Source organism: Micropterus dolomieu, linkage group LG12, assembly GCF_021292245.1.
Source record: "Micropterus dolomieu isolate WLL.071019.BEF.003 ecotype Adirondacks linkage group LG12, ASM2129224v1, whole genome shotgun sequence".
Classification (NCBI taxonomy): domain Eukaryota; kingdom Metazoa; phylum Chordata; class Actinopteri; order Centrarchiformes; family Centrarchidae; genus Micropterus; species Micropterus dolomieu.
This window is the reverse complement of record NC_060161.1, coordinates 15,408,175-15,433,045: the sequence shown is the minus strand read 5'-3', so window position 1 is coordinate 15,433,045 and position 24,871 is coordinate 15,408,175. Positions and strand designations below refer to the sequence as shown.

Genomic DNA, 24,871 nt, shown 5'->3' with positions numbered 1-24,871 from the left:
CTCTTTGTCCCCCCCCCCCCCCCCCCAGACATAAGGAAATAACCATCTATCCCATTGCTAACCTGGAGTGTGTGTTGGAGTTATATTTTTAGGTTTGATTTGAAAAAGGTACCGAGTTCCTGGTAGTCATTATAGCTCCCTAGAGTAACCAAACAGCCATCAAGTCTTTAGAGTTAAGTAGAAAAAAGCAACAAAAGCAGTGTTTTCTAAGAGTCATTCTTCAGTCATTGTAGCCTAAATTTCAATTTGTATTTATGTCCTGTCAAATCAAACTGCATTTCTCTCCTTAACTAAAAGCCCAATGGTGTAATGTTCCACCAAGTAATAATACCATCCTCAAGCAATCCATATATAATCTATTCCCATCATCTAAGAAGGACACTGCTTATTTCCTTCCTTCACTTTGCTTGTATGAAAACATTTGGCAGCCTTAGATAGCATTCATCATCAGTTCAAGCACTAGTTTTATTTATCTTCTGAATGCAGACAGTGTTTAAAAAACAGTGATATAACTCACATTTTGGAAATAGACCAAAGGGAACCATGTAGTAGGGAGGAGAGTGCAAACCGGAAAACCCTGTACTTTGATATCGACACCGCTTCAATATCTGAACTAAATGGTAAACCCTCTGCTAGTTTCACGCAGAAAGAGCTAAGCTAGCATGTAATGGAAAATATTGAGCCAGCAATCTGCGTCAACCTGTGAAGTCAGCATGATATACGGTTATGTCTGGTCATTACTCAAAGTATTAGGTTGCATACATTATACATCATCACCATGCTCAAAGCTCTACTCTGCAAGGTCCCAGATTGCTCCACATTAAAATACAACCGTCTTTCTCCACGATGATGTTAGTCTCTGTGTCCGTCTCTGACTCATCGCCTCATCCTCTGTCTCTTCTCCAGAGTCACCGCGGCTGTGACTGTTATCAACACTCGCTGTCACTCTCTCTGTATCTAGGTTACAGTCTCTATGACAACTATTATGTATGCCAATCAGCTGCAGTGACTCATCTCGATACCTTATCGTCACATAGCTGTATTCAGGGATGTCTGTGCACAAAGCGTATGTTTACTGGAAGATTTTCTGCATGTCTGAGATTACAATGGGACACTGTTGTACATTGTGCTTGACTTGAGTCTTGCTGTGGAATCAAGGCCGATAGGCTGGTGACCCAATTTGATTGCCTGACCCACGGTCTTAAGAAAGCGTCCGATGATATAACACTTGTTTAATCCTCTCCTACAGGTTTCTAGGTAACTGTTACTATGGGGACTGGCTGTGTTCAGTCTTCTGGGATGTTGTTGCTAGGCAATAAGCTGTAGTGGTGAAGCGGTACGTGGGACTGTGTGTGCGCGCGCGTGTGTGTAAGAAATAGACCAAGAAGGTATTTCTTGCAGGGGGTCAACTGCTTCTCAATATGGTTTTTCATCAAAGTGTTAAGCTATGAAGCACCAAGCAGGCATTAGTGCAGAGTGGTCCTCATTTAAGAGGAGGCCTTGGCCCACACAAGTATGAATGTGTGCAGAAAAGACTTTCCAGCTCTGTCTAGTCAGAGAAGTCCAGACACAAAATCACACTTCAGATCTCTGTCATAAAAACAATGTCTGACCAGGGAATGAATCTAAAACCCATTCTGCTTTCTCCCCATTCTCCCCCTTTGTCTCCCTCCAGGTCTGTGGATTGCCAGGCGTTCTACCATGCCTGTCCCCCCACCCCTCAATCCCCGCAGACAAAAACACCTGCCCCACACACACCTCCACCCCGAACAAAGGGACACCTTCCCCTCTCTCAACCCTCCATCCTTCCTCTCTCTTTGTCTTCTCCCCCCTCTCCTTGTCTCATCTTTGCCCTCCTCATCCTGTCTCATCCACTGCGGCTGCCCCAGGTCTACCAAAAGAACCCTTCCTGACTCTGTCCCTTTCCCGGCGTTTCACTGGCTGACTCTTGTCACATGCTGCCTGCTGCCTTCTCTGATTGGAGCAGGGGAGACTTGGGGCGTGGTCTCGGCCTGTCCCTTCCACTGCGTGTGTCGAAACCTTTCAGAGTCGCTCAGCACACTCTGCGCCGACAAGGGCCTGTTATTTGTCCCCCCGCACGTTGACCGGCGCACTGTCGAGCTGCGATTGGCTGACAACTTCATCACGGAAGTGGGCGGGATTGACTTTGTCAACATGACCGGATTGGTAGATTTGACTCTGTCGAGGAATACCATCCACCTGATCCGACCAATGGCCTTTGCTGATCTGGAGAGTCTGCGCTCGCTGCATCTGGATGGTGAGCCAAAACAGTAATCCTACTCAAAGATAACCGCAATCCTGCAGACTTAAACTACGTGGATTTGACAATTTGGTAAAACATTCAGATGAATCAAGTTCCTAAGTTATATTATCTATATTTGTGTTCAGGTAATCGTTTGACAACACTTGGACCCAGGGACCTCGCAGGTTTGGTCAATCTGCAACACCTGATCATCAACAATAACCAGCTGGTGAAAGTCTCTTCCCAGGCCTTTGATGACTTCTTGCTCACACTGGAAGACCTTGACATGTCCTACAATAACCTCCGGAGGTAAGGTTTTGCACCTACACGCATCAGACATTCACACAATCTCCTCTGTTCTGCTTTGTTAAGTAGAAACACTCTGTAATACTCTAGAGTTCCCTGTGCTCAGGTCTCTATCTCAAGCATATGCTTGCAGACGCACAGCTCAGCTCACAAACTTTCAAGGCACAGGGGAAACGCCTTATATGATCACGCAAGAGTCAGCAAACACAATGAGGAGGAACCGGCTCAATCTGCTGAGGCTGGGAGGACAGGACTAAAAGCTCAGGAAATTGAAAGTGAATCAATTTTGATGAGGTCCTAATTTTCTTTGACTTTGATTTTGTTAAGAATTGATGAGCTCACTCCACTGTGTATTAGTGTGCACTGCTATTCCATGTGGTTGTGTAGCACTCCTCTCATCTCCATCTAGGACAATGGAGACCTCTTATAGCATCACTATCTATTCCTCTGGACTAAATAATAAATCAGAACAATGATGATATTCTCTTTCACTCCCCTATTCTCCTCTCCATAGTGTCCCACAGCGTTGATGAATTCAGCACCTTTTGGCTGTCAGTTCTGATTCAGATGTTTCATTTGTCTCCTCTACAGGCGCTCTCTGGCCTCTGTCCAACCTCCACCAAGCCATAAGAAAAGTGTAAAGAGTTTTAATGAGTCACACATTATCAAACTGCTGTTCGCCCTTTGTTGCAGGTTACAGAGAGGTTACAGAGTGTTTACATAATGAGCCTGTATCATTTAACTTTAACAAAATAATCAAAGTGCTCAAAACAGAACAGGTCATATGAGAACCCTTTTTAGGCAGGGGACGAGATTATCCACGTGGGGAGGCCCACCTGTGTAATTTAATTGTGAGGGAAAGTGCGGGACACCTGGTGTCTCCTGCAGATTACATTTATTCAAATTGACTTTAGCAGAATTTTACAGAGCTGGGCTTTGGAACCTGAACTGATCTCATGTGGGTAACTTTCTGGGACACTGGTGTTGAGCAATGCCGCAAGGACTAAAGTCTTTATTTATTACAAAATAAGTTATGACCATATTATTGGTTGGCTTCTTCACTACCTACATCTGACTCCCGGTTACTTGTCAAGGTCTGCATGTTAAAATTTATTTAATACCAAAATGAAAACATTTGTGGACAATCACTTTGACCATATCAAAGAGGCATCCTTTTACTACACTATCCTGCTTCATTCACCCGTCTTTCTCTGATCTACACCACAAAATCATTAAGCCTAGTACTTCTTCGCCTTCACTTGCCTTTTGTCTAGAGACATTCTACTGTATGGACAAAGACAGTGGCCATCTGCTGTTTGTTGTACACATAATGTCAATATTTAGCAACTTTACCTCTCCACTTGAAGTGATTAAGATAACTAATTCCATTAATTTACACAATGCAATATATTCTGTCAACCAAATGAGGTTTTAATTAACTTGTTTATGTGGGATCTTGAGTGGTAGCAGGTTCTATTTGTGCTCAGCGCTGAGCATGCTACAGTCTTGAACCAAAGCAAATGTACAGTATACTCTGTGGGCCCTTTTGTTTAGCAATGTAGTAAACTCAACAAAAATAAAAGAACACAAAAAGAAAACAGCGTAGGTGTATGACCTGACTCCAAAATAAAGTAAATTCATTATTTCACATTTATTCCATTTTGCTGGTTCTCAGTCATCAGTTTTGACACACTAATTTGCCTAAAATGTTCTAAAGTGAATGTCGGCACAAAAGGAATACTAAATGACAACAGCAATGGGTCACAGATGGGACTGGTGAAACCCGGATAAAAAGAATTGAGAGGGAAAACAAGCATCTGTTGTAGTTGTCTGTCATTGCAGTCACCCTTAATTAGTCTTTGTTTATTCCTATTTTCCACAGAATAACACGGGGAGGTGCTCAGAATTTACAGATTAAACTCATCTATAATAATAGCAGCACACTCCTCCTTTAATCGGGTTAATTTTCTATACAGTGTCAATGTACCCACAACAACAGACACTAACCATCAGAGTGGTGAATACGTCTTCACTGTTGCCATTGCGTTCAACAGATATTCTCTTATTTCTCCCTAAATGTGTTTCTATTTCATTGCTACAGGGTACCATGGGAGTCCATTCAGAATATGGCCAGCCTGCACACGCTCAACTTGGACCATAACCTGATAGATCACATCGCGGAAGGAGTCTTCGGAGAGCTGTATAAGCTTGCAAGACTGGATATGACCTCCAATAGGCTCCGAACCCTGCCTCCTGATCCCCTCTTTGCAAGGTAGCTCTTAAGCTTGTCTTTTATGTTTCTCTAAGAAGTGGCTTAGTGGAAATATTCTGTGGCAGACAACACTATCACTGAGCCACCAAAGTGGTTTTTAAATGGAGCGTTCTAGCACTGAAACACAGGGGAGACAATGTTGTTGTACAGAGATTACTCAATACACTACTTATTTTGCTAATTATCCATATACAGTATTGTACATGACACTATAAAATGGTTTCACTCGTACCAGTCAACAGACACGTGAGGAAGGTAAATAAATAAGGATTTTATAGGGCTTGTCGTACATTCTCAACTTTGGAAATAGTAATGGCAAGGAATTTTGTTGAGGAAAAGAAAACTTTTGTAATAGTGACAACTAAGCGCCAACAAATAATACTGTCATCACGGTCACCCATGTGAGGTATTACAGCCCCATTTTTTAAAAGGGACAATTTTCCGGAAAATGCTTAAGTAGTAAGCTCAGAGCCCTGTTTTCTTCCTTGATATTAGCAAGTTATTCCAATTTTAATTTGCACAGGCCAGCTGCAAGATGCTTATAACATATATAACTGTTAAGTATTGCTCCTAAGTAGGTTTGTAACCGCCTGCTGTGGACCATTTTCACAATCAATTGTTTTTCTCATTTTGAGCAGCAAGCTCTTATATACTTGCTGATGCCAAGACCTCATTTTATAGCTAATAAAAATAAATAAAAATTGAGTGACAAATGTGCAAAGTTGTTGCTATTGAACAAAGAAAGGGAACACACTTCCTTGACAAGGAGGAAAAAGATGTTTATGAAAACGTTGATAGTTCTGCTATTGGACTTGGAGGTAAGATAAATGCATTGGCATCCATCTACAAGTCAAATTAATTAAAAATCTAGCGATTAAAATACTCCGTTATGGCTTTTCAAATTTGTGCAAGTGAACTGATGGCCTTGTCTACTGTCATCTTCAGGTCTCAGACAGGTGCAATAAGTCCCACCCCCTACAATGCAGTTATAAGCTTAAATTTCGGTGGAAACCCGCTGCACTGCAATTGTGAACTGCTATGGTTACGGCGGCTTATCCGTGGAGATGACATGGAGACGTGTGCCACACCTGCTCACCTGGCTGGAAGGTAATCATCATGAATTGGCCAATGGATCATTTGTCTAAATTAGAACCAAACATTTAACCTATTCTTTTTGATAAGTGAAGCATTCTTCAATGTCAGATGAAGCAAAAGAATAATTACAGGTTGAATGATGTATTGAGTCTAACTGAATATCATACTCGAGTGTTTCCCAACCTTGTCACAAGGCCAATCTGTCCTACAAGATTTTGCTCTAGCCCTTTTTTTTTTTTTAAGCATACATCCAATTACAGGCCTCACATTTTATGACACCTTAATTAGATCATTGTGTGTGCAAGAATAGAACTGGAGCAAAGGTAGGCATTAAGGAATGAGTTTCGAAACAATGATGTGATATTACTGTAGTCATTCTGATACCTCACACTTCCACCTCTCTGCTGGAATTTTCCAGTCTAACCCTGCAGTCAAACGTATGGAATGAAAACAAAGGACTGAGGAGCAAAATGAGCATCTGTTGTTGTCATCTGTTATCACTGTCATCATTAATTAATGTTCTGCACACTAGAATGGGAAAATACACTACTCTGTTACTGAACTTTACCCTTAAAATGATAAACAAGAGCACATAGAGCTTTAGGTTAATGTACTAAAAGAATCTGCCAATGCCACTTTGAAAGCATAACAGGACAAATTTCCGTACTTAGCCAAAAAGGTGATTCTGCTTTCCCCTTTTATCTCCCTTTGTCTCAGATATTTCTGGTCGATTCCTGAGGAGGAGTTTACTTGTGAACCACCTCTCATCACCCGTCACACTCACAAGCTGTGGGTGCTGGAGGGCCAGCGAGCCACGTTAAAATGCAGAGCTATTGGCGACCCTGAGCCAGTAGTCCACTGGGTTTCACCAGATGACCGTATCATTGCAAATTCATCCCGGACCAGCTCCTTCAGCAATGGGACGTTGGATCTCTTAGTAACAGTTGCCCGGGATGACGGGGCATACACATGTATCGCAATAAACGCAGCAGGTGAAGCGACTGCCACTGTGGACCTGAAAATAATCCCCCTGCCTCACCGGGGCGGAGCAGGCGGAAACACAGGGAATAACAACGTGAACACCAAAAACAACAGGAACGTGACCAATGGGATTTTACGGACTGATCCGGGTTCCTCGGATATCAGCACGGGGAAAAATGGAGGTATTAACAACGGCGCAGGACGTGGAGGAGAGGTGGACGATGGGAGAACAGCTGGAAGTGAGGATGATGAGGGCGACAATAGCAGGGCCACCGAAGGGGAGCGGGTCGATGGAGGGAGCATGGAGAACGAGGAGGGGGACGAGGAGGAAGGAAGGATGGTTGGAGTACAAGGGGTTACATCAACCTCAGCTCAGGTCCGATGGGATTTGGGGCGTTTGTCTGCAGCTTACGTTGTCTGGATGTATCAGATACAGTACAACTGCACCGCAGACGAGACCCTCATCTACAGGTGAGTTAAAAGTTTGCAATGCAATACTCACTATGCAAACAACGGGAGCCAATGTGAAATGTTATTTACATTAGTTTAGATACTTTCCAACAGATATCCGTTATCGTCGTGCAGCTTCTCCTCTACGCAACCACAAATCATTTTTTGACTGTCTGTCTTCCTCCCTGCAAAGGTGGATATCCTGTTTTCATGCAAAACGCCTTAAATATTTATCCATTACAGCACGACACTTCACTAGTGCAACTGTTCACCTTGTACATGGGCGGGTGGATAGCTCAAGGGAAGGATGAATGGGGAGACAGATGAAGGGATAGAGGGGCAAAGGTAGTTAATAATTTATCTCCATCACTGTATGACATTAAAAGCCAACAGGTAGATAAGTCAGTGCATATGGATGAGAGTAGAAAGGGACGACAAGGGGATGAACATTTGGGGGAATAAAGGGGAATTTGGAGGATAGTTTCTTTTGAAAGTAAATAAGTGTCCCTAACTGTTGCTGTAGACATATGTTGCATAGCAAATCTAGCATGTGCCAGTATTAATGAACACGTCTGATGAAGTAACAAGGGATCCTGATGGGACATGCCATTTTACATGCCAAGTAAGATCGAAATCTTCAGAAAGCCCATGCCATTTTGCATTTAAAATGAGATCCCCTCACCCTTCACTGTCCATGTTTATTCACCATGCTCTCAGAGAAAGATAAATAATCAAACATTTATAAAGACCGGAGGTTAAGGGCTGCAATTCTGTTCTTGTTATCACAAATTATTTAAGTAGACCACTGCCACATGCTGCCTTATAAGTTTGGGTAACATTTCGGAGAGAAACACGAGGTGAAAAACTAATTTGCACGCCCAAAAAAGCCTTTGCAAACCTGCCAATCTTTGCTCAGTGTTGCTATGCGTTGCTGTGAGCCAATTTGTATACATCAGCTGTGGGCCTAGCAAAAACAAAGGAGGAGTACTACTGTAGACTCTTGTAACAGCTAAAGAAAGCCAAAAAGATTAAAAGGAAGAACAAATCAAAGCCTTCCTATAAAACAAACCTTTTCGTTTTACATGAAAAATGATGAATCACAAGTTTTACACCTTCTGTGCTAGTACGGTGAAACTGTTGATACCCTCAAAAACTGCTAACATCAACAGAAACAGGAGGTCAGAATGAAGACGGGGAGTAAATGAATCTGAGATGGATGGACGCAAAATAGGAGTCTTTCCTTGATTAATATGACAGTGGAACTTGTGTTGTAGCTACTTTGAGCACTTACATGCACCATACTACTGCACAGTACATGAATTATGCTAGCAATTTAAAACTGTAGACTGATGAACATTTGTGTGCGTGGTGGTTTCTACCACACAACTGAAACAGTGACAGCAAGATGGATTTTGGGAAGAGGAGAAGAGTTTCTGGATTTTTGATTTCACTCATCACTAAGTTTCCCTCAGATAAGATGGTATTAAGTTGTTAGTGGTATTGAGGAGGGGTGAAGAGAGCTAACTATCATATGACAGGAAGAGGACAGGGAAGACGGGCTGATTAGAGAATATGAAAAACTGTGTGCAGGCATAACCAGAAGGTTTAAGGGGAAGTAATGGAAGATGGAAGCCAAGGGTGAATCGGGAAAAGAGACAAATGGGGGGAGGAGAAACTAATAGTTTGAGTGATGGATGGGGCCAGAAGGGAAGAACGGGGGGATTTTAAGATAGGAATGAGGCCTCAAATTTCAGAAGGAGGGAGGAAAATGATTGAGGGAGAACAGGAAGACAGGCTTCACCAAAATCACCTTGGGAGATGGAGATAAAAGAAGGATGGGTGAAAGCAGAGAGGGGTGGGCTCAAACGGTCCTCAAGGAAAAAGCAGGAAAGAAAGGGTGGGGAGAGAGAGGGGAGAGGGAGGTATTTAAATGGATCACTGACAGAGTGAGAGAGAACGTGTGTACATGACAGAAATACACCTGGGTATGGAAATAGGGAAGAAAGTGTCAGGAGGGGAAGAGGGGAAGAGTGGAAGTTGGGAGTGCCACAAAGTGAAAGAGAAAAGCGTGACGAGAGAAAGAGCCCACAGAAATTTAGGATAAATGAAAGAGAAGGAAAGGACTCTTCAAAAACAAAAATACAGTTGTTCGTTCCAATAAACTGCTAGGGAGAGGGTGGGGTGGATGAAAGGACAGGTGAATATAAGTCTCATTGAAATGCCACATCAAAACAGACCAGTGTAGATTCTGTACAGTCCCATGACATATATGTTGCAATTACACATGGAGAACTAATTACACGATTGAACTGAATTAACTGAATGAGATGTCAGATCCCTCATTGTTCAGCTGCGTTTATTCCTCTACGGAAAATACTAATAATAGCGAAGCTGGCTTGCTACTCAACATCATCAAGTAAAGGTGTATTAACTCTACAAACCAAAGCATATCAAGTTAGAGAGACACAGAGACTACATCATCTACAGCGCCACAGGAGTTGAAACTAGCGGTCGACTGATAGGGGCTTTTCATGGCAATTGTTTAAATGTGTGTTGATAAGCAGGCTGTCATTTCAAGAGCTAAAACTATGTATTTCATAGATGGAACAGAACAGCAGAAGAAGGATAAATCTAACACGTTATTATGCAAATTTCACATTTAACTTTTATTATAGCGACTAAATGCTCTTCTACAACCGGCCTCATATAATTATTTAGATGTGTTCATTATGTTGTTCGTTTCCAGTTTAGCTACTGATTAATTTTAAAATGTAGGAAATTTGACTGTTTTGATCTGTAATGAAATTAAGCAATTGTAAAATTAATAAACGCCGTAACTTCCACTACTGCTCAGTTTAAAGTGCTCCCACACAGCTGAGGGTTTCATTTAGTTTTCCCTTTGATGTGAACTGGAGCGTAACGTTCACTGCTGCCAGCGGAGGTCAGGCGAGAACACCCCCCCCCCCCCAATACTCGAATCTCAAAATTGAAAATCGAATGTGTACCCAACGGTTGAATATTCGAGTCCAGCACTAATGGCTGATATTTCAAAACAAAGAAAAGTCATGTATAATTCCATTATTCCATTGTTATGCAAATTACAATCTAATATATGTGTTATCTTAGCCAGTAACCTGTTGTTTTAGATGAAAGTTTAATACATTGATGAAATAGAAAAATACTTTGGGTGATGCTGTAGATTTGAGAATGTGACCGGTGTTTAAGGGAGAGTGGGGTACAGTTTGTCAGAAGTGACATCACTCTACATTCTCAACAGTATAACAATATATATTTAACGCTAGCCGGTAATGGTTTTGGATGAGATGTCCTGTCATTTATTGATATCAGCCTTGTGAGTGCAGGGATCGGTCGATGCAGATTATCCCAAAATGGCAGATATTGGCCTGATTATTCGGCTAACTGACGAATTGGTCCATCACTAGGTGAAACACCTTTGACAAATTTGCAACAAAAACTGAAGCTTGATGATGGTAGGATTTGTTGCATGTTTGTCGTATTGGATTGCATGCAATTGTACGGCTGTTTAGTATATTCTACTTCTCTGAAGGAACAAACTTTAAAGAAATAATGGAACGGCAGCACTAGTAGAGGTGATGGCTCAGCTGTGCAGCTTGAGACAAGAAATTGCAGACAGACACCAAGTGTCACACAGAAGCAAAATATAGGACAGATAAGCGAGAAAGACTGAGTCAAGACAACCTGCCTCACAGAAGAGATGCTGAAATTCAGCAAGGAGGGAGTAAGCGATCTGAAGTTTGACTAAACTCTAAAACAAATCAAACAGAGGGAGGGGGAACCGTCTCAAAGGAGATGGCAATGTAGTGGCCATCTTAAAGGTGAAATTGAGAAATAATCTGAATTGGAAAAAAGAAGGTGGTGGTTAAAAGAAGAGACAGGAAGTCTGAAGGCTTTGAGGGTGGAAAAAGGGAAATCAGTCTCAAAGGACAGATAAAGAGGAAAAAGAAGGGGGCATCATCACCCTGCAGCCAGGGTATAGATTTCTATCATGCTATCCAAATGCAATATCACACCAGCTAGCAAGGCTGCAAAGAAAAGAGTCAGCCAAAGGGAGTCTGGCTCATGAATTCAAAAAGAGAGAATGGATGAGTGAGATTTCATGCTTTCTATCAGGGATTTGTGTTCATATTTTGTTATTGTCGCTGCTGTATGTGTGCTTTGGCAGGTGGAGAAAAAAAAACCCCAGCAGCCCAGCTGAATTGAGTTGAGAAAGGGGAGGGAAGGAGGGAGAGACAGAGAAAGAGGAACACAGAGGATTTAAGAATGGAAGGCAAGGAAAGATAGAGAATATATATCTAGTCTCAAAAAGTGGTCTACATACATATATGCACCTTATATAAATAGATTACAGAATAACAGCACATTGTGTGGCTGCCAGATTTAATCATCTTTTAAGAAGTTCAGTTGCATGCATAGACGACACCAGCCTCCATTTTAGCATGGCTTGTCTAATTCTGATGGCGTGCGTGACAGTGCCAGGTGGGATGTCGTCTATGTGGCATCCGCTGGGCACCGCTCACCGTGTCACCCTCAGCTCCCCTGACACCTTCAACAGAGCCTCCTTCCTGGAGCTTTGCCACAGTGTTACAGTACCACACTTTGATTTGAGTGTGAGACAATGTCCTTGATCCTGGCATTCAGACATCTGAAAACCGCAGCGACAGAACAGCCAACTATTGCTAAGATTGCTAGTTGAATGGTGGCAATTACCAAATTGGCATGTCTTTCTTGCCCACACATGGGTACAGCCTACCTGAAGGACAAAGAACAGGAAAAAGAATGTCCCTCCATGTTAATGAGGCAGCATTTGTAAAGTGACCTCTGTGGTACCATCTGTTACAAAATCCAATGTCTTTTCAGGAAGACTTCTAGTTTCCTGCATGAAGTCATAAGTTGAAAACCTCAGTTGTAAACCAGCACAGAACAAAAGAGCTGGACACAATCCAAAAGCCCGTTGGCCTTACAAAACATGAATCATTGTGAAGCCGGTAATGTTACGTTTTTGTTGAGACAAAAGCATGTTGATTCTGTGGTAGTTATGGTGCAGAATTATACTGTAAGGTGTTCTTGTTTTCCCACCCTGTGTACATATTGGGAAGACAAAACCACAAAAGACTGCCTTAAAATAGCCCAAGTTATATTATCACCTCTTCACCCATTTCAAAAACTATCTGAAGTCAAGTTTATAGCGCAACACACGACTCGGAGATTCACATCAATATTATTATTGCAGGACATTTTCATACTAATTTAATCAAATTGTACATTGTAGGTACCACTGATGTCAACCTCTGTATATACTGAAATAGAAATATATAATTCAAAAGCTCTGAATTACAAAAAGACAGTCTGCTTTTTATTGTGCTGCTTATGTTTGTACATGAACCGGTTTCTAAAATGTCAATCTTTTGGGACAGAAGTTTAAATACTTTATGAATTACTGGTACATGAGGTAAATCAGTGGGGGCATTTGTACATGCACATTTCAGAGCCAAAAGTTTCTTCTTATTAAGTTCAGAAGTCTTCTAAGTGTGCAGGCAGGGGTGTACAGGCGTTTTGACAATGTTCACAATTTCTCCCCAGTCACAACAGGATCGACCTTCCCTGCTGGGCACTCAAAAGTGCCAAATTTGACACAGAAATTAATGCGAACAGAAATGATCACAGGGACAGAAAGAGGAGGAAGTTGGAGAGAAAAGTCACGCAGAGTTTAAGACATAATGAGAATAATGAAAGTAGAGTCTCAGAAAAGGTACGCATGGTCAAAATGTACAGGGTGAGAGTTTGACAGCGGTAGGAAAGGAGCATGCTGAGACTCCAACAGAAGAGTGTATGGGTAATGAGTCACAAAAGGGAAAGGAAATGAAAAGATTAAAGAAACCGAACCTAAAAATTAGGTGCATGGCAATACCACTCATTTGCAAATGAATTTTTGACACAAAGTAATGAACTAGCCTAGTCTATAAATGTAAGATATACAGAGAGGATATTTGCTTGGCTGCACCAAACAGCTTCCACTTGTCATGTTCTATGTGGCTGTTTGTATTGTACAATATGATATTGCTCGTGAAACTAATATCAGCATCCTATTTCAGTCTTGTGTGAGCCTGGTAACCAATACAAGAAATCACGAGAAACAAGACAAGTACATTTGCTGAGACAGGGATAGATAAGGAGCGTTTTAACAGTGGGGCAGTGAGGAGGCACAAAGAGACAGAGAGAACAAGGGAGGAGGGAAGGGAGGGACAAAACTGGGGTTGAGAGTCGTACCCCAGGGGAGGATGTAATTAAGTGTTAAACTACTGTGTCAATACATGTGTCAACTCACATCATAGGCAGAGGAAGGAAGGAAAAGAGAAGGGTCAGCACTCAATACACATGTCAATGTCTATTTTATTGTAGGGTCAGAAGAAGTAGGAGAATGAGTAAGGTAGGTAGGTAGAGAGGGACAGACAATGAGATTCATACCATCTTTCATTCTGTGGCTAAACATAAAATAAAGAAAAACAAGGGATAAATTATAGAGAGAGACAAATACTGGGAGATTGGGCAGAAGGAGGTCATAAAAAAAAGGAGCAAGAATGAGAGAGAAAACAACTGAATAAGGCGGCGCGGAAAAATCAGGCCAAAAGAGGGAGAGCCGAGAGAGAAGGAATAACAGAAGGAGGAATGAAACAAAATCTGGTGGTGGGGGGAGATTGACAAAGAAGAGATCAGACAAAATTGAGGGAGACACCAAACAAGACAGTAAACAGTCCAACAAATCAAGTCACAAATCACCAAAAATGGAGGAAAGGGTAAATGAACAAAAGACATGACATGGGGAAAAAGGAAACAAGTGCAGTATAGATGTCAGCCAGAAGAGATAATTGCTTTGTTGTTTTTCCTTGTTTCTTTCTCTCTCTCTCTCGCTCTCTGTGCCCAATCTAGTCTGGTGTCAGACCACCACAGCTGGTTATGTAGATGGAGAGAATATAAAAAGGGGAAAGAAGTGGAAGAGAAGGGAAGAGAAAGATGGGAAAAGGGTTGCAGGTTTCTACATCTCTTTTATCCCCCCTTGCTATCATTCTTTTCCTCTCCCTCTCTTTCTCTCGAGTACCAATAATTACTCGTTTCTGTGTCACCAGCTTGAACAAAGCACTCCCTTGTCTCAATCACTTTCTCCCTGCATCTGTGTGTATGCACGTGCCTTTGCAGGGTTTAAACATAATTAGAAGCACAGAAACACACACGGTGGGGTAGGTGACACAGCACAATGCCGGTGTCTGCAAATACAAGCATAGTAATGAGACCACCACCCCTGCCTATTGGACATAACCAATTCAATCAATCGATTCATTTTATTACAGACCAGCAATCCAAGTTATATGAGGTGCACTTTATATTCATGAACATTCGCCGCCTCAGGAGCAGTGAGGATTTAGGTGAATATGATTTCATGTGTCCATGAAGTGGACGCATACCACAGAGCTGCAGATTTGCAGGTACATATGACAACAGGCATCAAAATATAGTTAAAAATGCATAATGCAGTGAGGAATAGTGAATCACCATATCAAAGATGCATGCATTTGTGAATGTGTCCGGGTCTTTCCATGTATATTTCAGTGAATTTGCTAGCGTATTTCTTTCCCTGCCAACGTGGTAAAAACAACTAGAGAGGTGATGCACGATCTCATAAGGGAGGGAACGAGGAGGGAGAGGGGGAGGACTAGAAACATTTGATGAGGGTGGCAGGGAAAAGGAAGATACGAGGGCAGAGGATGAGGAGGAGGGAGGAGCAGAGGCTGGTAAACAGGAAGTAATGAAAAGAAGTGTAGTGAAGAGAGGTGACCTTGGATGCTAAATAATGGTACACGGTTATAGCTGTGGCTAATAGAGACATAGTACAGTGGCTGTGAAAATGAGAGAGGCTAGGAGGTCAGGCCGGAGGATTTGCAGCTAGCAGAGCTCATTGGCTGCAGAAATACAGGAGGTAAAAGAGACAGAGAGACAAAGGAGAATAGATGTGCAGAGGGAACGAACACAACTAAAAATGTATGTCAAATGATAAAAAGGTATCAAGAAATGATGGGCGATTACAAAGCAATGAAAAGGGCAGAGGATGTAGGAGATAAGAGTGAGGGACTGATCAGCAAAAAAAAGGAAATCTGTTTATAAAGGATGGATGGAAAAAGAATAAGGGATAGATTGAGGGAGGATCGAAAAAGAGCTGAAAAGAAGGATAGAGGGAGGGATGGAGGACAGTGTGAATAAAGGAAGGGGTATTGAATGGCAGGATTATAAAAATGACTCAAGGATTCACTCAAGGTGTGTGTATGCGTGTTGTGTGTATGGTCACACAATGGAGGACTGAATAGTTTGATCCTGTGTCCCAGTTTATCAGACATAGTACAGACTGCGAAAAGCATTTAGTTGTTTTCTGGTAATCCACATACATACAAATTCATCTGGTGCAGTATAATTCATAGTGCAACCATATATCAGGAAGTAGAAAGGGAATCAGCACAAATATTATTTGTAGAAGGCTTTGGCAATGCAGTTTCTTATTCAGTGCTGAATCCAATAAAGCACGCAACAGTATAGCAGCAATATTAATCAAACAGACGCCATGCGACATGGGAAAAGAGGGGAAAAGAAAGGACAAAGTATGCATTAACATGACAGTGAATCAAAAGAAGAAAAAAAAAACATTTAAAAATAACCTTTGTTACAGAGAACTGGCCCCTCAGCTGAAGACACGACTCCTCAAATGTCTCTGCCTCGCAGGGTCGGTCAATTCTACACAGACGCATACATGCTCTGGATGAAATGACACTGCTGTAATATTTCTTAAGGCCTTTTGTAAGCCTATAATCTGACCACAGCTTTTTATTCAGAAACAGAGACAGCAGTAGTGTCATCAGTGCTACTTCTTGCATATTTCATTGGGAAATCTGATTGAGATTGAAATCTTTACTAATGGACTTACAGGGGCAATTTGCAATGCCCTGGTGTGAGATGCTTCTTAAGATGTTTTACTCTTTGCTTTAGGAATATACGGTACTTACTCAAAAACCTCCCTTTCCCAAAATTAGTTATTGCCCTGATGTTGCTTAGAATCTGTTTGTGATTCAACTAGATGATTTTAATGTCACTATCTGCTCTTCGAAAGAAAGATGACTGATATTCTGGTGTGTTTAAAGTGTGGATATTGCATGGAGATACTTTCACTAGAAGTACTGCGCTGTTGAGCAAATGAGTCTTTGCCATGGTAACTTACACCTCAGTTCGTAATCCGCTCCAGCGTGAACAACAAGTTAATTATTGAATTTGTGACAGTGTTAGAAAGCAATCTATAGCGACCTAATGTCCAGTGGATGAGGCTGATTTTGGAGGAGAATGCCCCATGTGTCTCTTCAGATTGGACTTGGAGAATCAGACAGTATACGTTGTCCTTCATCATCATGATCATATTGAGCATCTGTTAGAAATTAGGGGTTTGGAGGCATCTCTGTGCTGGTGCTTGCTATTCAAATTAGTCCAGGAGATTTGCTAAAAGAGATTGAGTTTGCAACACGTTCTTTTCAAAAAAACATTTTAATCCTAAATTATACCTGTGCGATAGTTAATATTCTGGCCATTTTTTCAAAAAATTTCAATTTTGTTCACTTGAAAATCAGTGATCAATATTCCTACGTAGCAGTACTGTAACCCAAATCCATGAGTCTGCCCCTCTGTCTTGCATCGAGTTGGCCCCCTCTTTTGTTTCATGGCTAACTTGGCATTATTCAAGACATGCAGCTCCATAATTTCTTTGAGACTGAATAAACTTAATATGTTTGTGAGAATTGTCAATCAGACGGATTTCATTTGTGCTTATGTAACAGCAGCTAAATTACACCCAATTAAACACTAAAGAAAAACACAAGTAGGCTAAATTGTTGCCGTCCTTGGTGTCTTTATTGAGTGCATTTTAAACAGACTAAGGTTAAGGGCCTTCTGCATTGGCTCCCCCGGTGTCTGAGTCACACTAGATGGCATTTATAGGATGTAGCTCAAGTCTGAAGGGAGCTGGAATGGTTAGCAACAGACGATACAAATAAACCCTTTGATGTAGCAAGAAAAGGGAGAGAAAAAAAGGGAATTGGAGAAACCGAATGCAGGAGAGGAAAGAAAAAAAAAATAAATCGGTAACAAAATATTCATGGCAGCAACACAAAGATGCACAAAGACACACCTGCCCACACAACAAGGTTGGACAGCAGAGGGCAAAGTCATACCCATCAGCAACAGACACTTGAGCTGTGCTACAGTCTCCCACACACACACTTTACCCTAGCATGTCACACACACAGACCCACCAACATAAAAATACACAGACTTTTATTCCAGTATGTCATAAATACAAACATAACAACCATGACCGCGTGCATACACTGAGACAAGCACATACAACTTTTGTAGAGCCTGTGCCCCTCTGTTCTTATCACCACCACATTTCATTGTTTTCTCCCCTCTCTCCGGCTCTCTATTGTTCACCTCTCCCCCGTTTGTTAGCTCTAAAGGCTGCTCGAACACTTAAAATGAGGACACATTCAAAGCACTTCTCTCTTTATTATCCCACGCAAGCACTCACCCATTACAGACACATGCAGGAGCACATTTGCAGTCAAAATATAACACACCCTTCACTTCTGATGACAATCCATCCATCCACACATTCCTTTTCTATAAACTGCCAATATGTCCCATCTTTAGGGTGATCCTGGCCCTGACCGTTAAACCTAAAATGGCCTCTTCTTTTAAACGTGAGGTCCCACAAAATGGCTTGACGTTTGCTTCTCGCAGGGATTCAAGTACGAGCATGCACACGTGCACACCCCCCTGCACTCTAAATGAGCAGACAGAGTTCTCTTTTCATGTTCCCTGGGCGCGCTCTCCATCAATAGCTTCATTTTCCCTCTCCCCCTACTGCAGTATCCACTCCTGCACTGCTTCCAACCATCCTTTTGCCCCTCCTTTCCTCTGCTTCTATTCGTATTCAACCCTTTTTTCTCCTCTCTACTTAGTTCCTCAATAGTCTAGATATTCAGGCTAGGCTCAGAGTTACTGAATATATTTCACGTTTCACTACAAATCTTGCGCACACTGTTTATTTGACTGACCTCTATTGTTTTTTCTTTTATCCCTCTTTAGAATTCTACCATCGACCAGCGACCGTTTCCTGCTGAAGAACTTGGTCTCCGGTGTGGACTATAACCTGTGTGTGTTGGCCATTTTTGATGACACAATCACATCATTAGCGGCAACAAAAGTCCTGGGCTGCACCACGTTCTCCACCAAGGATGTTTACCCAGCATGCCGTTCTCTCCAAGCACATTTCCTGGGCGGGACACTCACCATATTGGTTGGCGGTGTTGTTGTTGTCACTCTACTCGTGTTCACTGTGGCTCTTATGGTTCGTCACCGTGTCTGTAATCACGGCGATCACATGATTTGTCACAACAGCAACACTGAGGCAGGAGGCGGGGCCTGCTGTCAGGGTGGAGGCGTTGGGAGTGGGGACAAAGGGGGAAACAGTAGTGGGTGCTACCAATCAAATGGTTCCGGGGACATGATGATGGTGGTCCTGCCCAATGGTCTGCCTTCCAAGAGAGGAGGGGAGAAGGACAAGGACAAGGAAGCGGCTGATTCTGCTTCCTCTCTGCCTCCAAAACTCCCTCCAAAGCCCAGGCCCAAGCCTAAAGTCAACCTGGAGCAGTTTCTTTCAGCTGGAGGGGTAGTTTCCACAACAACGGGGGCAGGAGGTGCGATGGCATTGGTAGTAAGGCAAAGGAAGCTGGAGAAGGCGCCGCCATACAGCCTTGAAAGTGACAGAACTCCACTCTACTACTCCCCTTCCCCACCATCCACCCTGCCCCGTCAATCACGCTCCAGGGACCGCCCAAAACCCCATCTGGAGAGAGAACTGACCAATCGCGCCAGTTTCTCTCTGGCTGCACCTTTGAGAGACTCAGAGTTGTTGGACTGGAGAATCACTCCCCGAGGCAGGGACAAATGGAACTCCTCACAGGCTTATCAGAGCCCTCTATCCCCTCTAAGCCCTGCTTGCGGGACAGTTAGCAAACGGCGGCACTCGCTGGATATGGGCTCCTCTGTTGCCCTAGCGACTGATGCTGCAGCGACTGTTGCCAAGCGCTATGGTGCTGTCAGTTATGCCAAGCGGCTGAGCGTGATCTGGACAAGGCGGAGCCAGTCGCTTCATGGAATGCTGGTGCAGTGCGCCTCCACAACCAGTACAACATCTTCAACGGCCAGCGACGAGGTCGAAAGTGCCGGGGGCTTTGGGACACGCTGTGAGTTCCAACGGGGATATATCCATGCTTATAACACCACCAACTCCAACTCTAACACTGGGATCACAACTGGGAAAACAAGCAGTGTAAAAGACAGGGGGAGGGAAAAGGGGAAAGACGGGAGAAGTGCTGAAGAACTGGAGGAAAGTGTGGTGTAGGGGGGCTGTGAGAGGACAGTTTGAATGGGATCTTGATTTGAGGAGGGCAAAGAGGTGGAATCAGGGGACAAATTGAGGGTGCAGAAAAGTGCAGATGAGGAAGGAAAAGTTGAGAGTTCAGTGGAAGGGACAAGAGTAATTCACTTGAGTCTCACTTGTGCAGCTCCCTGATTTGCTCTGGGAGAAGTCAAGAAAAACAGGAGAGGAGAAAACATACCTGGAAGTGAGGTGAAGATTTTTAAGAGGCTCTTTATAGCTGACCTAAAGAGCGTCTGGAAAAGTAAATGGGAAGGGAGATGTGAAAGGAAAAAGGGCAAGAGTGGGAGAAATGGGTGAAAGTTTGAAATTAATTTTAAATACTCAAGGTTGAGCTCAGGCTCATTCCAGGATATATAAAGAAAAAAGTACTAAAAACAAAACTCAGAAAAATGAATTAAAAGAATGATCTATATACTGTGGGAGAGACGTAATCAAAAAGGGTAAAACATCATCAGAGCAACAGATCCAAGGATATATAGCACAGACAAAAATGGTGTGAGCTCAGTAAAGCCTATACACTAATAGAACCCGACTCTTGCGAACACTTCAACTTGCCAGGGCCTCAGCCCCCACGACACCACAACAGTTTACACTGGATCAAGAAAAACATCACAACCGGTAATACTGGAGGAACGCTCTTCACTGAAAAAGATTTGGATGGCATAGTCCTATTTTGTTTTCTTGTTTTTTGAATCCCACACTGATGGCCATGTTGAAACTCTTTTCCAAAACACAATGAATGTGACTTTTGTGTGTCCTCTGTGGCTTGGACAATGATTTTGGCTTGCCGTGCCTGCGGATTATGGGAGCATAAATACAGGGCCGGGTGCATTGGACATGATCAATCGATGCAGGCTGTAAAGAGCAAGTGGAGCAGAGACTTTATTAAAAGAAAGACATTAGGATTACAATGGAGTCGATATGGATTACAAAATGGAGGACGAGGGGTGTATGATGAAACGTCCGCGTGTGCATTTCTGAAAGACAAGATCATATTTGATGTTGGATGATAATGGACCGAACAAATGAATGAATGCATAATTGTGCATGCGTTGATGGATCAGGGACAGGATGTATGTATGTGTTCCTGTATGTGTTTGTATGTGCACATGTATATGAATGTTTGGAGGGGCAATCCAGTCAACCAGACTCCATTTGTGGTAAGTAAGGTTTAGCGCATTCTGGACATGGTGCAACTGAATAAGTAAACATTTTGGATTTGTGGTGGTCTTAAGGTTCACCAAAAGTGACGTAAGAGCGAAATGCTGAAAGACATCACCAAAACAAGAATAAATCACTATTCCCATGGTCAGAAAGCTGCAAAGTGGCAATAGAAAATTTAAAAATAATTTTTTGTGACTTCAGACTCCTTTGTGCCACACGGATTTGCATTAAATCCAAACAGTGAATGTTTTTAGAAAGAAAGCAGTTTAAAAAAAAAAAAATGACAGAACCACTATGGAAGACACTGACAATATAAACTCTTCACTGGAAGACTTTGTAAAACGTATAATGGGACGACTGATCCACTGGCACAAACCACAGAGACTCTTAAAAACTCCTATCAAAGACAAAAAAATGAAAAGAGAGAATTTGAAGTACATATATATAGTATATATATATATATATAAAATGATGTTACTTGTCGCACCATGTGTTTCTGTTTTTCAAAGTTTTCTGGGGAATGATGTTAGGATCAAATACAAAATATGAAATGTGTGATTTTTTGTTTTAGACAAAAAATCTTCATGATTAGAACAGAAAAATGTTCATTATATAATCATAGGCAGACACAAAGATTAAAACAGATATTGAAGAAGCATACACAGCAGAAAACACAAACTAGCACACACACACACCCCAAAAGACAGACACACAAACAAATGCCTATAAAACAGAGCCAAATACATTAAGAATAATGACGTTTAACCATTACTGTTGTTTCCTTTCTGTTTTTATTTCATTTTGCCAAAGTCAATATTGTTATCTGGACTTGATATAAATAATAAAAATTACATGTATGGAACAGAGACGGACTCATTAACACAAGTAAGGAGTAAGTTGCGAGTCATGTTTGTGTGCATGTGTGTTTAGAGATGTACTTTACATGCGTTTTCCACAAAAGCACATAATATAGGCATAGGTGTAAAATAATTTAAAGTATGACATTTGCCTGTGTCATTGTAGTTTTGTACATCACGAAGTGCCTAAAACAGATTCAAGAGAGTTAAGTGCTATTTAAATCCGCACTATTAGGAATTTGGGGAATATGATGACTATATCAAGAAAGAAACGCTAAGTTCTTTGGATTCCTTTAAAATGGGATAGAAATGTGAAGATGTTTTAAGCTCTAGGCAAACTGGCGAGTCAAAGACGCTTTAGTCTGTGTGGCAAAAATGAAGTTGTTTACTTCTCAGTCAGTGGAGTTGATTAGAAGGGTGCAGTAACCCTTCTTGAGGTAATTAAAAACAACATATAAAACAGAGAAAAGATAGGGTGTGAAAAGGGAAGCAATCTGAGGAAAGCAATCAATAGTTCCAGGAATAGATGGAGATGCATTTATAAAAAACAGAAAGACAAGAGTAAATAAAAGATTTCATATGAAACGCAGAATAGCAAAGAGCTGAAGTGACAGAAAACAGAGTGGTAGACAAAGAACTAAAAGGTGTCTAATGGATTATGATTCTGATGCTTTGTTATTATGAACCATATCTGCTGGTTTCAGGGAGTAATGTAAAACATTACAAGACTCTTTCACCGCTGCCTGCAGCTGAGTTCAACACTAATTTAGCAGCAAAGCAAAGAAATGAGCTGGCAGCGACCTGCAACTGAACATAGCTAATTAAACTTAGAAAAATACAGATGAGTGGAAGAAAAGACAACAGTAAACTGGAAAACATGAACTCGCAAAACAAAACATCCATCCCTATATCAACTTTAACTGGGTGATGGTGGCAACAGGTAAAACATGGTAGCCCAGACCTCCTCCTCCCATTATCAAGTTTTTACTGGAGGATCCCAAGGATGTCCCAGGCTAGATGGGACAGGTAGTTTACCTCTGATTCTCATCACAGTGGATGTACCCACTGTTCGATGTCTGTGAGGCAAGAACCTAAACAGTGACCTGAAAGGGGCTGGTGCTTGGCAAGTGTGCTTGCATGTGTCTGCCGCCTGTGTTTGCATGGCTGAATGAACTTGTTTCCTAATGTGTGCGAGTAAGTGTTGATGTTATTTTTGTCATGTCTCTGCCACAATTTGTTAACAGGATAATTTCAACAATAGGATCAAATGACTGGTTTGTGTGGTGTTCTATGTGCGAAAAGGGTTCCTATTTTCTCTTGCAACTTGAGCTTAAGACAGCAGACATCACCTGAGTGATGCAATGACCAGAGGAGATGAAGAAGAGCAACAGAGCGGGCGTGTGTATCTGTGTGTGCGTGCGTACATCAGGGTAGAGGGCAATTTGATTTGAAACTCATAAGTAGCAAAATTAAAAGCAGCACCGAGTTTGTCTGAGTGTGTGCACACTTATGTGTGACGGGCAAGAACAACACAGCACAGAACACCAGCCCTCCCCTTTGCTTTCTTTGCCGAAGGCAAAACCCTGGTCCAATTTGACTAATTAAAAAAATGCTGACTAACGTGCAAACACACACATACTCACTTTTTTTACACACACACGTGCATATATACACTCTACAGGACAACCTTGTGGCAGTGGTGTTTGTGTGCTCATGCTGTGTATGTGCGCGTGTGTGTCTCGAAAGGCCATGCCTGCCTTTAGCCAAACTTCCTCTGACATTTGCAGTTATGATCAAGGTATGATGCATTTCCCTGCAGTCTGCTGAGTAACTGCTGACTCAGGATGCATCAGGACTCAGCACCTCCTGCGCTAGAAACCAGTTGGACCAATTCTGCAACATGCTGAACTCTGCAATGATAGGAACAGAGTGGATATCAGTCTACCCAACTCCCTGGCAACTACAGTCTGAAATAATCAGTTGTACTCCTTTGTCCTTAAAGGCAGTACATGAGACGATAAACACACAACAGCCGCATAGTCCTCAGCTATAAGGGATAATTCCAGGGTTCCTGGAACATGACTTGACCTTCTTTAACTTCGCCGAGGCACAGAACTGATTTAATAAGTGCAGACATAGTAACTTTCAGGGATACAATTCGACTGAGATGAGGGACTGTAGGAAAAAACAGGCATGAAAAACCACATCTGTAGGGATTAATGGACACATACAGCTACAGTATAATACAGAAGATACAATTTAATGCTCTGAACTCCAACAAGGACAAATGATGATGTCTTTGACAATCTTTTGATTTGACAGCCAGACACCTAAATTAAATAAAATAGCATGGGCAATAGCAACCAACAGATTACAAATGTCTTTACCAATGAGTACAGTATGACAATGTCTTGAATCATCATTTATTTATTAAATGCAGTCACTCGCAAATATGTAACACATTTAAAAGGATGAGGACACCTCCAAAGATGAAGGGGCAGTAGCAATCACATGATGCATCTATTTCGCTTTAACGGAAATTGTCAGCCAGATTTAGTGAATATGCGTGTTGTGTGACAGAGTGACAAACTAAAGAATTGTTTTTATTTAAGAAGCAAAGAAATTTCCGTTCTACAGCAGACTGCTGCTAATACATGACGGTTCTTTTACCATGTGTGCATGTCCTCTTGTTTCAAGTACAGCACAGCTGTGCCATTTTATTTTTTCACTTTGAAATTCACAAACATGGCAGGAAACCTTTACAGTAAATTTAGAGATTCAATCTTCAGGTTTTGCCTGTATGACAAATTTCCATTTTACCATTTTTAACATTGCTGTTCTTTGGAGTTGACAGCTCTGACTTTCTATGTTCCTGTATGAGCTAATGAACCATCATGCACCTCTATTGT

At 42.0% G+C, this 24,871-nt stretch overlaps 2 protein-coding genes across 6 annotated transcripts in view; one reads left to right on the top strand and one right to left on the bottom strand.

The window, feature by feature from the left end:
- Nucleotides 1-19,902, top strand: part of LOC123979756 (leucine-rich repeat and fibronectin type-III domain-containing protein 4) — a 35,009-nt gene extending 15,107 nt beyond the window's left edge. Inside the window, exons 2-7 of the mRNA XM_046063783.1 lie at nucleotides 1,676-2,278; nucleotides 2,410-2,572; nucleotides 4,671-4,841; nucleotides 5,787-5,948; nucleotides 6,654-7,388; nucleotides 18,585-19,902. Coding sequence (XP_045919739.1) covers nucleotides 1,702-2,278; nucleotides 2,410-2,572; nucleotides 4,671-4,841; nucleotides 5,787-5,948; nucleotides 6,654-7,388; nucleotides 18,585-19,902 — 3,126 coding nt within the window. The 5' untranslated portion in view covers nucleotides 1,676-1,701. The remainder of the gene's footprint in view (nucleotides 1-1,675; nucleotides 2,279-2,409; nucleotides 2,573-4,670; nucleotides 4,842-5,786; nucleotides 5,949-6,653; nucleotides 7,389-18,584) is intronic.
- Nucleotides 1-24,871, bottom strand: part of pcxb (pyruvate carboxylase b) — a 326,653-nt gene that overhangs the window by 101,815 nt on the left and 199,967 nt on the right. The window lies entirely within an intron of this gene.